The sequence below is a fragment of the Ovis canadensis genome, chromosome 7, assembly GCF_042477335.2.
Source record: "Ovis canadensis isolate MfBH-ARS-UI-01 breed Bighorn chromosome 7, ARS-UI_OviCan_v2, whole genome shotgun sequence".
Taxonomy (NCBI): domain Eukaryota; kingdom Metazoa; phylum Chordata; class Mammalia; order Artiodactyla; family Bovidae; genus Ovis; species Ovis canadensis.
This window is the reverse complement of record NC_091251.1, coordinates 19,022,147-19,035,294: the sequence shown is the minus strand read 5'-3', so window position 1 is coordinate 19,035,294 and position 13,148 is coordinate 19,022,147. Positions and strand designations below refer to the sequence as shown.

Here is a 13,148-nt window from a genome sequence, read left to right as displayed (position 1 = left end):
CCGGGGCCTCCCACCAGCTGAAGCCTGGCTGTGCGGCCAGGACCACGTGTGACCGCCTCTTCTCCCGCTCAGCCTGGAGCAGGAAGGTAACTCTCAGCCGCTCTGTTCTGCCTTCTGCCTTCCCACCTCCTCATGTGGCCAGAAAAGTGCAGATCCTTTCCTTCACATTGTCTGCCTATAATTACCTAGTGGATTCTTTTCTTTAAAAAAAAAAAAACAATTGGTGTACATCCTCTGTAATACTGGGGAAAAAACCAAGATTCAGTCTTCCCAGACAAGCTGGGCACTGGGAAAAAAAGACCTGGGACGTGTTCCGAGGGCGTCTGTGGGCACTCCTTTAACCCAGGCTCCCAAACCCTCCCAGCGCAGGGAGCGGGGAGCCTTTCCAGTCCCCGGTTTGAGACTCAAGAGGGTCTCAAGAGGGTCGCTTTTCCAGTCTTAAAGCTACTGCCACTCTGAGGACTCCAGCCTGTGTCTGGAGGCCCTGAGCCCTCCCATCTGCTTTCTCTCCCCGGCCTCCCGCCCTGTGCGCTCCTGGGAAGGTGTGCGGGTGTGCAGGGAGGGAGCAGGCAGGGGAGGGAGGTGCGGGGAGGAGGCCAGCTCGCCTGCAACATGGACAGTGGGCCCCGCATTCTCGGTGCCCAAGCTAGACCGCATTCACCATTTTCCTTCCCTGGTTATTCCCCGTTGCCCTTCCTGCCCCTGTGAGGAGACAGGCACTGCAGTGACAGCCCCGGGTTTTAAATTGCCGATGAAGGAGAGGTCGCTGAAGAGCTGCTAATGGCTGTGGCCATTTAACCCTGAAGGCAGTTATACCCACTTAGCTGGGGTGTGCTTTGGTGTGCCTGCTGTTTCCTTTAAGACTGTGAACGATGCCTGGGAGGGCAGGGGGAGAGAAGATGGTTTGGGAAGAATGCTTTATTCCTCGTCCCTGTTGGGGTTTTATTGAATTATCCAGATAGAACTCATTTGATGAGTCAACCTTTGTTGCCATTTCCTTCTGCGTCATCACGAGGCGCTTGCACCCATGTAGTGATAACTCCCCAGCACGTCAGCTTCCTCTCCTGCCTGGCTGGGTAGGAAGGAAATACCCCTTCTCCCAGGAGCGGGGAATTATTTGTAATGTAATTATAAGACTACTTCAAGGAAGAGACACACCTACCTGCTCTCTGCCCATGAGCCATTCAGAGGGAAAGAGCAGATGGGGTGCTTGTCGAGGGGGCATGGCTGTGCTGGTTCCCAGGACAGTTTGAGCTGAGCCAGGAGGCCGTGGCTGCCCAGGGGAGGGTCGCAGGGTACCTGGGGCAGGAGAGGTGGCAGGCTACTGAGAGAAGTCCTATGGGAAGCTTCTGGGCCCTGGGTCTGAGCTTTGCCAACCAGGGAGGAGAGTTAATTCTAAAGGAAGACAGGGAGGGAATCGGGCCGGCCCAGAAGCTTGCTTTCTGACTCCTCACATGCCAGGCATTTTTAAGAAGGAGAACTTACCTGTCTCCAGGGTAGCCTTTAACATCAGGGAAGCCAGCAGCCTTCCAGTTCTGTCCTGTCCTAAGTCCTCGTGAAGCATCTTAACCTGCTCACTATGGCCAAAAATGCTTTTGAAAGCACTCCCTTTCCCAAGTTAGAAGGAACAAGGGGTGGAGGTACAAGCCTTTGGATCAGAAAGAGCTTTTATCAAATCCTGAAAGGGGCTTTCAGCCTCTTCCCAGCTCTGGGGAGAGTCAGCAGGTTATCCCCCCGGGCGCTGAAGCCTTTTCTTTTAATAAGTGTGAGGGTGATGGTCAGCAAAGATGTTGTCTGGGGCTGGTAACTGGGAAGGAGAAGAAAGGATGCATTTGAGGGGTATTTGTGAGATGACCATATGGGTGTACAGGAAATGGAAGAGTCAAGTGGCTCTTGCATTTCAAGCTTGAGTCATTGAGTGGATAAATTGAGATGGAAAACACAGGAGAGGTGAAGATGTCATGTTCACTTATGGACTCATTGAAGTGGAGTGCCCAAGGGCTGTCTAAGTGGGGATGTCTATCAAGCAACTGGATGTTCATGTCAGAAGCTTAGGCAAGAGGTGGAGGGTGAAGATAAAGATGCTGGCAGTGTATACATGGAAGGTGAAATCCTGAAAGCAAGGGATAGTGTTCATGAGAAGAGCAGTAAGCTGAGAATAGGACCCTGGGGAAACCAGAGGAGAGTCTGAGGTGTGGCAGGAGAACACAGACTCTGCAGGGCACTTCACTGTTGATAAATAAGGTGTCATTCTTTAAATGGAATAATTCAGGTGAAGGTGGATCCGAGTATGTCATTCCTGCAGGAGCTTTTTCAATTAATCTATATAAAATAAATCTACAAAAGTAAATCAGGTTCAAATGTCTTGCTATTTCTAAGGAAACTGGGTTCAATGATTATGTCCTTGTTTAAGATTTATTGAGATGTATAAGGAAATTCTATGTGGGCTCCTCAGACCTCCCCAGTTCTCAGTATTTGAACCTGCTGGAAGCATTGCTAGGAGCTTGGCCAGCCTTGCTGTCCTCAAGCCTCGGGGTAATACTTTGTGGATTTGCCTATTTCCTGCTGCTCCCCAAATAAGTACATGTAATGCCTGTCCACTCGGTAGCCCATTTTTATCTGATAAAGTAATATAATCATTTTTTAAACATGTTCGTCTATTTGGCTGCAGTAATATAATCATTTTTAACATTCAAATAGTCCAAAAGGCTATCTGATGAAAAATAAATCCCCTCTCCCCCAGGCCCCAGATTCTTAGTCCTTATGAAAATGTTGGTGTTCAGCTGCCTGTTTTTGTCAATAAAGTTTTATTGGCACACAGGTATTTGCACACAGTCACATCCAGTCAATTTACCCACTATCTGTGGCTGCTTTCCCATTACAGTGGCAGAGTTGAGCAGCTGTGACAGAGAAAGAAAAAGCTTACTGACGTGTGCTCTTTGTGTGTAGGCTGCTGGGTATATATAGTCTTTTTTTGGACACAAATGTGAGCTCATTCCACACTGTTTTCTGCATGGTCCTGTTTCTATTTCACAGTCTGTGGTGTGGGCTGTCCCACAGAGGCACGTGCACATTCTTCTCAGGTTGGGTGTAATTAATCACTGCCCTGTAGGACGTCTTAGTGGTTTTCAGGTTTTAGCCTGACCTGCAGGGAACCTTCACACACACATGAACTGTTCTGGATAAGTGCATAAAGCTGACAGATTCAGCCAAACTGGCCCCCTACCACATACCCTCAATGAGTCAGATTCTTTTCCTCCTAAGGGCTAAATTGCTAATCCCCGTGAGGAAAAGGGAGCTTTAACAAAATGAGGGAAATGTGCAAGTTTACCACATTTGTGCAATCTGAATGAAATTTTACAATGTCTAATATTTACTGTAGCCTCCTTTAGGGTCTGCCCAATGCTCTTATTTCTGAAGGCGACTGTCTTAGTCTACACAGGCAGCTATAATAAGATATCACAGACTGGGTGGCTTATAAACAACAGAAATATATTGCTCACAGTTCTAGTGGCTGGGATGTCCAGGATCAAGACTCCAGCAGATTCCATGCCTGATGAACGCTTGCTTCTTAGCTCACAGATAGCAGTCTTGCCACGGTTTCCCTCACGTGATGGAAGGGGCAAGGGAGCTAGCCGGCAGGTCTTTTTTTATAAGAGCACCTATCCTATGTATTTGGAATTCACCCTCAAGACCTAAAAACTTCCCCCAAAGCCCCACCTCCTGATCAACTTAAATTGGTGATCAGGTTTCAACTTTAATTTGGGGGGAGGATGCAGACATTCAGTTTATAGCAGTGGAGTTGAGTGCGCTTTCACCATTTGACTTCAGATCTAGGTCTAATCAGAATCTGAAGGTGAAAATCAAGGTGGGTGTTCCTTTTAGCCTCAGTTGGGTCGTTTACATTTTCAGTGACCTCTTTGTTGTTGTTATCCGGTCACTCAGTTGTGCCCAAGTCTTTGCGACCCTGTGAACTGTGTGCAGCACTCCAGGCTTCCCTGGTCTTCACCATCTCCCAGAGTTTGCTCAAACGTATCTCCATTAGGTCGGTGATGCCATCCAACCATCTCATCCTGTGTCACCCCCTTCTCCTCCTGCCTTCAATCTTGCCCAGCATCAGGGTCTTTTCCAATGAGTCAGCTCTCTGCATCAGGTGGCTAAAGTTTTGGAGCTTCAGCTTCAGCATCAGTCCTTCCAACGAATATTCAGGGCTGATCTCCTTTAGGATGGACTGGTTGGATCTCCTTGCTGTCCAAGGGATTCTCAAGAGTCTTCTCCAGCACCACAGCTCAAAAGCATCAATTCTTTGGTGCTCAGATTTCTTTATGGTCAAACTCTCACATCTGTATATGACTGCTGGAAAATCCAGTCTTCTAGACCTCTGTGCAAACCACAGAAATCCTTCTGCAAATATGCTAAGCATAAAATCAGAATTAAGATACTTAGTACCTATATTTAAGGAGTTAACATTATTTTTCATTCTAATATTTGGTAACCAATATCTCTCAAAATTAGGTATCTAACAGAGAATGCGACAAAATACAACCCTTGAACATATTTCCATTTCCTTATTTCTGGATTCTTTAAAGGGCAAGAACCCTTATTTAAATCATTTCTGGGCCCAGCATTCTGCCTAGTGTGTGGTAGGCACCTAGTGGATGTTGGTTGAACTGAGCTAATTTTCTCTTCCTATTTCAACTGAATTGTTCATTTGTTCTCTTACAGAATGAAGACATTCAAATGTTGTTTTAAATATCACCTACAACAGAAAGTTTTCATCCTGTTTCTAACCCTATGGCTGTTCTCCTTGTTGAAGCTCCTAAATGTTAAACGATTCCTCTTCCCTGAACGGGGCATTTACTTGGTTGAGTACTCTCTGAGTACCTCGCCTTTTGTAAGGAACAGATACACCCATGTCAAGAATGAAATCGGATATGAGGTTAACTGTTCGGGTGTCTATGAACAGGAGCCTTTGGAAATTGGCAAGAGTCTGGAAATAAGAAGAAGAACCATCATCGACTTGGATGATGACGATGTTGTGGCAATCACCAGTGATTGTGAGATTTATCAGGCGCTACGAAGCTACGATGAAAAGCTTGTTTCAGAGGAGGAGAAAAGCTTCCCAATAGCCTATTCTTTGGTTGTTCACAAAGATGCAATTATGGTTGAAAGGCTAATCCTTGCTATATATAACCAGCACAATATTTATTGCATCCATTATGACCAAAAATCATCAGATACCTTCAAAGTTGCCATGAACAATTTAGCTAAGTGCTTCTCCAATATTTTCATTGCTTCCAAATTAGAGACTGTGCAGTACGCACACATTTCCAGACTCCAGGCTGATTTAAATTGCTTGTCAGACCTCCTCAAGTCTTCAGTTCAGTGGAAATATGTTATCAACCTGTGTGGGCAGGATTTTCCTTTGAAGTCAAACTTCGAATTAGTGTCCGAGTTGAAGAAACTCAATGGATCAAATATGTTAGAGACAGTGAAACCCCCTAGCACTAAGACGGAAAGATTCACTTTTCACCATGAACTCAAACAGGTACCTTATGAATATGTGAAACTACCGATGAGGACGAACATTTCCAAGGAGGCCCCCCCTCATAACATCGAGATATTTGTTGGCAGTGCTTATTTTGTGTTAAGTCGAGCATTCATTAAATATATTTTCAACAACTCCTTTGTTAAAGACTTTTTCGCCTGGTCTAAAGATACCTACTCACCTGATGAGCACTTCTGGGCTACCTTAATTCGGGTACCAGGAATCCCTGGGGAGATTTCTAAGACAGCCCAGGATGTGTCTGACCTGCAGAGTAAGACCCGCCTGGTCAAATGGAATTATCTAGAAGGCCTTTTCTATCCCAGTTGTACTGGCTCTCACCTCCGAAGTGTGTGTATCTATGGAGCAGCGGAACTAAGGTGGCTTATGAAGTACGGACATTGGTTTGCTAATAAATTTGATTCTAAGGTGGACCCCGTCTTGATTAAATGCTTGGCAGAAAAGCTTGAGGAACAGCAGAGAAAGTGGATCACACTGTCTTCAGCAAAGTTATTTCTGGTTAAACCTTCCATAACCACCTCGTGATAAAATTGTAATGGATAAAAGGTGAAGATGGGATTGCATGCTATACCATGGCCAGTACCGTTGGAAAGGTGTCTGCAATTCCATGAGCAAGGGAAAGTGACCTGGCCTTTGGTGACAGCTAGTCTGCAATTGGCTGGGTGTTTTTATGTGTTTTCACTTGTAATCTCACTGAGCTAAGTGGGAGATTTTAAACAGTCAGTAATCTGATCTGTATTGAGTTTCTGCTGTATACCAGGCACTTTTTAAAAAAACATACAGGAATTAAATCCAAGTTGTCATGAGCACAGTTACCCCAGTCACACAGCAATCTTTATATCTTAGGTCCTCCGCATAACAATTGGGTGCCATTGAAGAGTAGTGGAGTGATCACATAACCGTGTTCACCACCAGTTTCAGAGCAGTGTTTAAGCACAGTGACCACACTCCACTTGCCGGTTCATTCAGCTCCTTAGACTCTCCTCAACCATTAGAATATTAGAAAGACTGTACTACCTCAGAAGAACTCAAAGAATTGGTCAATTTCCTACTTGCCAAAGTGTAACTTACCTTGTGGAACCTTGTTTGTTGAGTGCAGGGCCCGGGACTTTGACGGCCTGCGTTTCTACTGTGTGAGTGTCAGGAAGGTGGTGGGGTGCCTGGAGGAGGGCGGGTGCTGCTGAGGGGCAATGAAGGGATCTGTATGACTTTTCCATCACATTTCGCAACGGTGTCCTGAATGGCCTCCTATTTTAATTCAGCTGTTTCTTTAAAACATATTTTCTGGTTAAAGTTAAAAACTGCTCAACAGCTGTGTCACTCTCCAGAGCATCGAACCTAAGTCTTTCGGTTCACAGATTATCAGTATATGTAAGTTGCTGTTGTTGTTTTTTTACAGCGCAATAGGTATAATTTTGTTTCGTGAAACTGTCAAGCTAAGAATCACTGAATTTTCTTCAAAAGATGGTATGAAATAAGACAGCTTTCTAAATTAACTATTAGTCATTTAAAACATGTTCTTCTTCGACAGCTATCAAGTAGAGTTCAAACGTAAAGTTATCAAAGCTCTAAGTTTATTGCAGTGTTCTCAGCTTTGATCCAAGAGAGAAAAAGCTGGTTTTCCTAAGGACATAGCAAGGAAATTCACTAATAATATTTTGTGAAAACTACACCTTAGAAAACTACCAAAATGAGTCAAAATATACATGTGTTTTCCTGTAATTACCGTGCTGGAGGTGAAATGAGACAGGAGTGAGGGTCCTCAGAAGAGGTTATAATATTTTTATGTCTACTGGTAAATCATGAAACTCATGTCAGAATTTCTTGGTGATCTTATGTTTCAATGTTAGCCTCAGTAACTACATAAAGATATGATAATCCAGGCTAGTTTGAGACAGTTGGGAAGATTGAAGTATTTAAATGTGTTTTTGAATGTCTGTGTTCTACATGGGAGATGCCTTTTGCTTGTTTTGAAGTTTATGATACAGTCTGCCAAGTGGCACCGCTTCCGTCTCCCTTTCCTTTTCTTATGAACTTATCCTTATCCTCTCTTTTTTTCTGCCTCCTTCAAATTACCAGTTTGTCCGTGTGTGTGACTGTGACAAGCTTGTTGCTTTCATCTCCAGGAGCCTCAGTTTTCTTCGTCTATAAAGGGAACACGTGGGTGTGTCCTAGCTGCCTCACAGATTTCTGTATGAGGGTATCAAATGCAGTCATGTATGAAGTGGCTTGAAGATGGGGACAAATTACTGAAATACCAGCAAGCAGTCTTACTGTGAGGGAAACGGAGATCCCAACCCCATTGTGATACTTAACCATTCACCTTTTCTGAAAAACCTTCCAAATATACAAAGAAGGCACAATCTTCAAGGCAACTTCTGTAACTGAGTCCAGTTATGAAGAAACCCCTGTCCCGACACCTGGGGTCCTTTTTAAGCCAGTAGGATTAGGAATTTGGCCCAGTGGCTTAAATCAGGAGTAGGGGTAGAAATACTTTTCCTACCACCCAGGCTTAAAAACACAAAGCTCAGCTGAAATATTTTTTATGCCTTTGGTCATCAGTGTAATGTAAATGATGAGAGATAAATACCGACCTTCTGGTCCAATGTCTTGTCTCCTGGTGAGAAATGATCCTAGCCTTTGTTTAGTGGGAAATTTTCCAGATGTTAGTGACTTTAATGCCATATTCAAGTGAAGCGTGGCACCATGAAGAGGTGACAGTGCCTTGTCCCCATGGACACACTTCTCAGGATTCAGTTCCTGACAGTTTGCCTGTCATTTTGGGGAGCTTGTCAGATCATTCTCTCTTGCCTTGGGAATCCCACAGATTCCTGCATGCCTTCAAACCTCCTTCAAACCTGATTCTCCCCTAAAATGTTTTAGTATGGTTCTTTCTAGTCTGGAGAATGTTTTGGCAATCTGTGTTTTATAATAATTCTTTGCATAGTATTTATTGACACTAGATTCTATGTTATTTGACGATGAGACCATTACCTTGGAGTTTGTAAATTAGATAAAAGAGCCACCCAAGTATGTCTACATTATATGAATAATCTACTGTAATTTAAAGACCAGTGTTGCTGCTATTTTAAATGTGTGGGTCATTTTAATTGAAATATGTGTAATGTTTAAATTTAGGGAATTAAATTTGAAGATTTCTCTTGCCTTCCAGAATGTGAATATTATGCATAAGTATATATATTTTTGACATATTGTGAAGAAAACAAAATGACAATCTTTTCATGAGAATGTAAAGTGAGTGATGATGATGGAATGAGGTTTGATTTTTGTTAACATTTTTATCAACATGCCTCGAAATCTCGAACTTTTTTTCCCATGTTTCTTGAAAGACGTGTTCCCATTGTATCAGTTTTAAATAGATTGGGGTTGCATTTTTGTATTATGCTGTTACTAGATGTTAATCTCTAGTACTGTCAAATAAAATGTGCCTCTAAAACCAAGACCTTGGAATCTCTGATGTTTCATTTTTCTGGTTGTACTGGTTCCCCACATTCTTTCAGTTGATGACACTTGCCCAGTATTCAAAGAGGACAGTTAATTTCACCTCAGAGTCAAAACTAAAAAAATCAGTGTGTGTATTATGCGCAGAATATAGGTGTACAAACTTGAATTTAATTTGGCAAAGTCTCAAAGGATGTTCTAGAATTTCTCTTAATTTTCCTTCAGGTTAGTTTCTCCTCTCAGGTTAACTATATAGAGAAGTATTCTTGCTTGCTTGATTACTTTATGGAAGTTTGTTCTTAATAGAGTAGGTTGAGCTCTTTCTCTTTCATTCCTCAGTCCCTGGAAAAGCAACACTTCCTCTCTACACCAGGATGCCTGCCCTGGCTGTGAGCCCCGTGGGTATGAGGAGGCTGCACCAGGATCCTCAGACTCGATGGGTGGGTGATTCTGGATGAGTTTCTCTCTGTCCTGGGTAACACCGTCTTTGCAGCTCTACTAAACTGAGGGGTATTTGGCATCACTGTCGCCCCCACCTCCACCCCTGCTCTGAAGATCCTCCTGGCCAGTTAGTTTTCTTCTAGCACCCTTCTAAAGCGGCAACAGTCACCATCCTCCCTAACTAACAAGGAGTATGCATGTCACACTCATAATTCACAATCCATCTTGAGGAATAAGGCTATTTTAGGAAAACTCAATATAAAAAATGAACATCTCCTTTAACCTAAGGTTAATTCTAGGTCTTACCAAGCTGGACAACTTTGCAAATCCACAGTAATCCCATGGAAGAATCTGGACTGCTTTAGGTAGTGGCAGTGGTAGGGTGGGTATACAGCATGGCATTGACAACCCATTAGGCTTGATTTCCAGATTCTGTTCAGTTCAGTCACTCAGTCGTGTCTGACTCTGCAACCCCATGGACTGCAGCACACCAGGCCTCTCTGTCCATCACCAGCTCCCTGAGTTTACTCAACCTCATGTCCATTGAGTCAATGATGCCACCTAGCCATCTCATCCTCTGTCACCCCCTTCTTGTCCTGCCTTCAATCTTTCCCAGCATCAGGGTCTTTCCCAAGGAGTCAGTTCTTCACATCAGGTGGCCAAAGTATTGGAGTTTCATCTTCAGCATCAGTCCTTCCAATGAATATTCAGAACTGATTTCCTTTAGGATGGACTGGTTGCATCTCCTTGCAGTCCAAGGGACTCTCAAGAGTCTCCTCCAACACCACAGCTCAAAAGCATCAATTCTTTGGTGCTCAGCTTTCTTTATAGTCCAACTCTCACATCCATACATGACCACTGGAAAAACCTTCGTTGGTAAAGTAATGTTTCTGCTTTTTAATATGCTGTCTAGGTTGGTCATAACTCTTCTTCCAAGGAGCAAGTGTCTTTTAATTTCATGGCTGCAGTCACCATCTGCAGTGATTCTGGAGCCCCCAAAAATGAAGTCTCTCACCATTTTCACTCTTTCCCCACTATTTGCCATGAAGTGATGGGACTGCATGCCATGATCTTAGTTTTCTGAATGTTAAGGTTTAAGTCAACTTTTTCACTCTCCTCTTTCACTTTCAAGAGGCTCTTTAGTTCTTCTTTACTTCCTGCCATAAGGGTGATGTCATCTGCATATCTGAGCTTATTGATATTTCTCCCAGGAATCTTGATTCCTGCTTGTGCTTCATCCAGCCTGGCATTTTGCATGATGAACTCTGCATATAAGTTAAATAAGCAGGGTGACAATATACAGCCTTGACATACTCCTTTCCCGATTTGGAACCAGTCTATTGTTCTATGTCTGGTTCTAACTGTTGCTTCTTGACCTACATACAGATTTCTCAGGAGGCAGGTCAGATGGTCTGGTATTCCCATCTCTTTAAGAATTTTCCAGTTTGTTGTGATTCACACAGTCAAAGGCTTTGGCGTAGTCAGTAAAGCAGAAGTAGATGTTTTCTGGAACTCTCTTGCTTTTTCAGTGATCCAATGGATGTTGGCAATTTGATCTCTGCCTTTTCTGGTTCCTCTGCCTTTTCTAAATCCACCTTGAACATCTGGAAGTTCATGGTCCACGTACTGCTGAAGCCTGGCTTGGACAATTTTGAGCATTACATTGCTAGCGTGTACAGTGAGATGAGTGCAGTTGTGTGGTATTTTGAGCATTCTTTGGCATCGCCTTTCTTTGGGATTGGAATGAAAACTGACCTTTTCCAGTCCTGTGGCCACTGCTGAGTTTTCCAAATTTGCTGTCATATTGGGTGCAGCACTTTGACAGCATCATCTTTTAGGATTTGAAATAACTCAACTGGAATTCCATCACCTCTACTAGCTGTGTTCATAGTGATGCTTCCTAAGGCCCATTTGACTTCACATTCCAGGATGTCTGGCTCTAGGTGAGTGATCAGAGCATAGTGATTATCTGGGTCATGAAGATCTTTTTTGTACAGCTCTTCTGTGTACTCTTGCCACCTCTTCTTAATATCTTTTTCTTCTGTTAAGTCCATATCATTGCTGTCCTTTATCATGCCCATCTTTGCAGGAAAAGTTCCCTTAGTATCTCTAGTTTTCTTGAAGAGATCTCTAGTCTTTCCCGTACTATTGTTTTCCTCTATTTCTTTGCACTGATCACTGAGGAAGGCTTTCTTACCTCTCCTTGCTATTCTTTGGAACTCTGCATTCAAATGGGTATATCTTTATTTTTCTCCCTTGTCTTTCACTTCTCTTCATTGGTTCCCAGATTAGCAATTCCATATTTTAACAATCCCATTTGGTGCCTATAAATCTATATCTAAACTAGGACAACTGGCTTCTAGTTTCATGAAACTGATTATGAGGAAAGCTTGGCAAGAGAAAGTAGATGATTGCAAATTTATTCCTACTACTGGGAAAAAATTCCTATGATGATGCATAGTAAACAGCTTGAGCTTTGTCTCACAGACAGATGATCAGTGTGTCAGCCCACAAGGACGCATAAAAGCCCCAGAAAGACTATTCACCTGCCCTCAAGTATGGCATTCATGTAGGGACCTTCCTGGGAGCAGCTTGGACCAAGTCATGCAGAGGACAAATAGCCAGGAAAGAATCTGAGAAAAAAAGCATGCTCAATGACGTGGGTAAATTTATTTCACCTGTTTTGTTGTTAATGTTGCTGTTTTCTACAGAGCAGTAAAGGAAAGTTAAACAGAAATCATTTGTATTCATAATTCTAACATCCTGACAAAACCATTAGAGTTATCTTGAATGCCCTTCTAATCTTATCCATTTCCATATACATCCTCTATCTCTTCCCGCTCCCAATATACTTTCAATCACTTCCCGTATTGCTTGCTGCCTAATCTTTATGGCTACCTAATGGTCATACCATAATTCCCTCAGTCCTTCCTTGATTGTAGGACATTTGGATTGTAAACTGCTTTTTCCCTTCTGTCATAAATAACAGTGTTATAAACAGGTTTATACATAAATCTTCTCCTTTCCTTGAGTCGCTTCCTTATTTCTGAGAGAGAAGTACCAATCCTGAAGATGATGGATTTTTAAAAATTCATTGTTTTTTAATGTATGTTGCAAAACTCCCTCTCAAGAGACTGTATAAGACATCCAGTTGGTATATATCAACTACAGCCTCAACCTATTTGAAATAAATTGTATTTATTTATTCCAAAAAAGGCTAGTCTGATTCTCAAAGGTAAGCAAAGACTTTGGCCTAAAGCAAGGACACAACCAGTCTTCTAACAAATCAAAGACGGCATTTGCTGTGTGGTTAGTGAAAGCCCATTCAGAATAGTATTATTCTCAAGGTTTGCATTTTGATGACTGACTCCATTAGCAAGGATCTAAAGGCTGCTGATTCCTTCTTGTATCCATTCTCCCTGGCTTCTGTGACTTAATTCTGGGCAACTATTAATTCCCAGCCTTTTGTTAACCAGAATTTCAGAAACAGAGACCTGACTGAGGTAAGGAGACAGTTACTGGGGAGTTGTTAGGACTGCGGGCAGGGAGACACAGATTCAAGAAGCAAGTGCTTATATTGCCCTGGACTGCAAATGGGGGAGGATTATCAAGGCAAAACCCTACAAGGTTAAATAAATTGTCATGAATTAGGATTGAAGCTGGCAAGAAGGTGAGTGTT

At 42.9% G+C, this 13,148-nt stretch overlaps 1 protein-coding gene across 3 annotated transcripts in view; it reads left to right on the top strand.

Moving 5' to 3' along the window:
* GCNT4 (glucosaminyl (N-acetyl) transferase 4) overlaps positions 1-9,027 on the top strand; it is a 29,681-nt gene extending 20,654 nt beyond the window's left edge. For all 3 annotated transcript variants that reach the window (XM_069595330.1, XM_069595329.1, XM_069595328.1), the window contains exon 2: positions 4,726-9,027. In XM_069595330.1, coding sequence (XP_069451431.1) covers positions 4,727-6,091 — 1,365 coding nt within the window. In that variant the 5' untranslated portion in view covers position 4,726 and the 3' untranslated portion in view covers positions 6,092-9,027. The remainder of the gene's footprint in view (positions 1-4,725) is intronic.
* Positions 9,028-13,148: the final 4,121 nt, after the last annotated feature.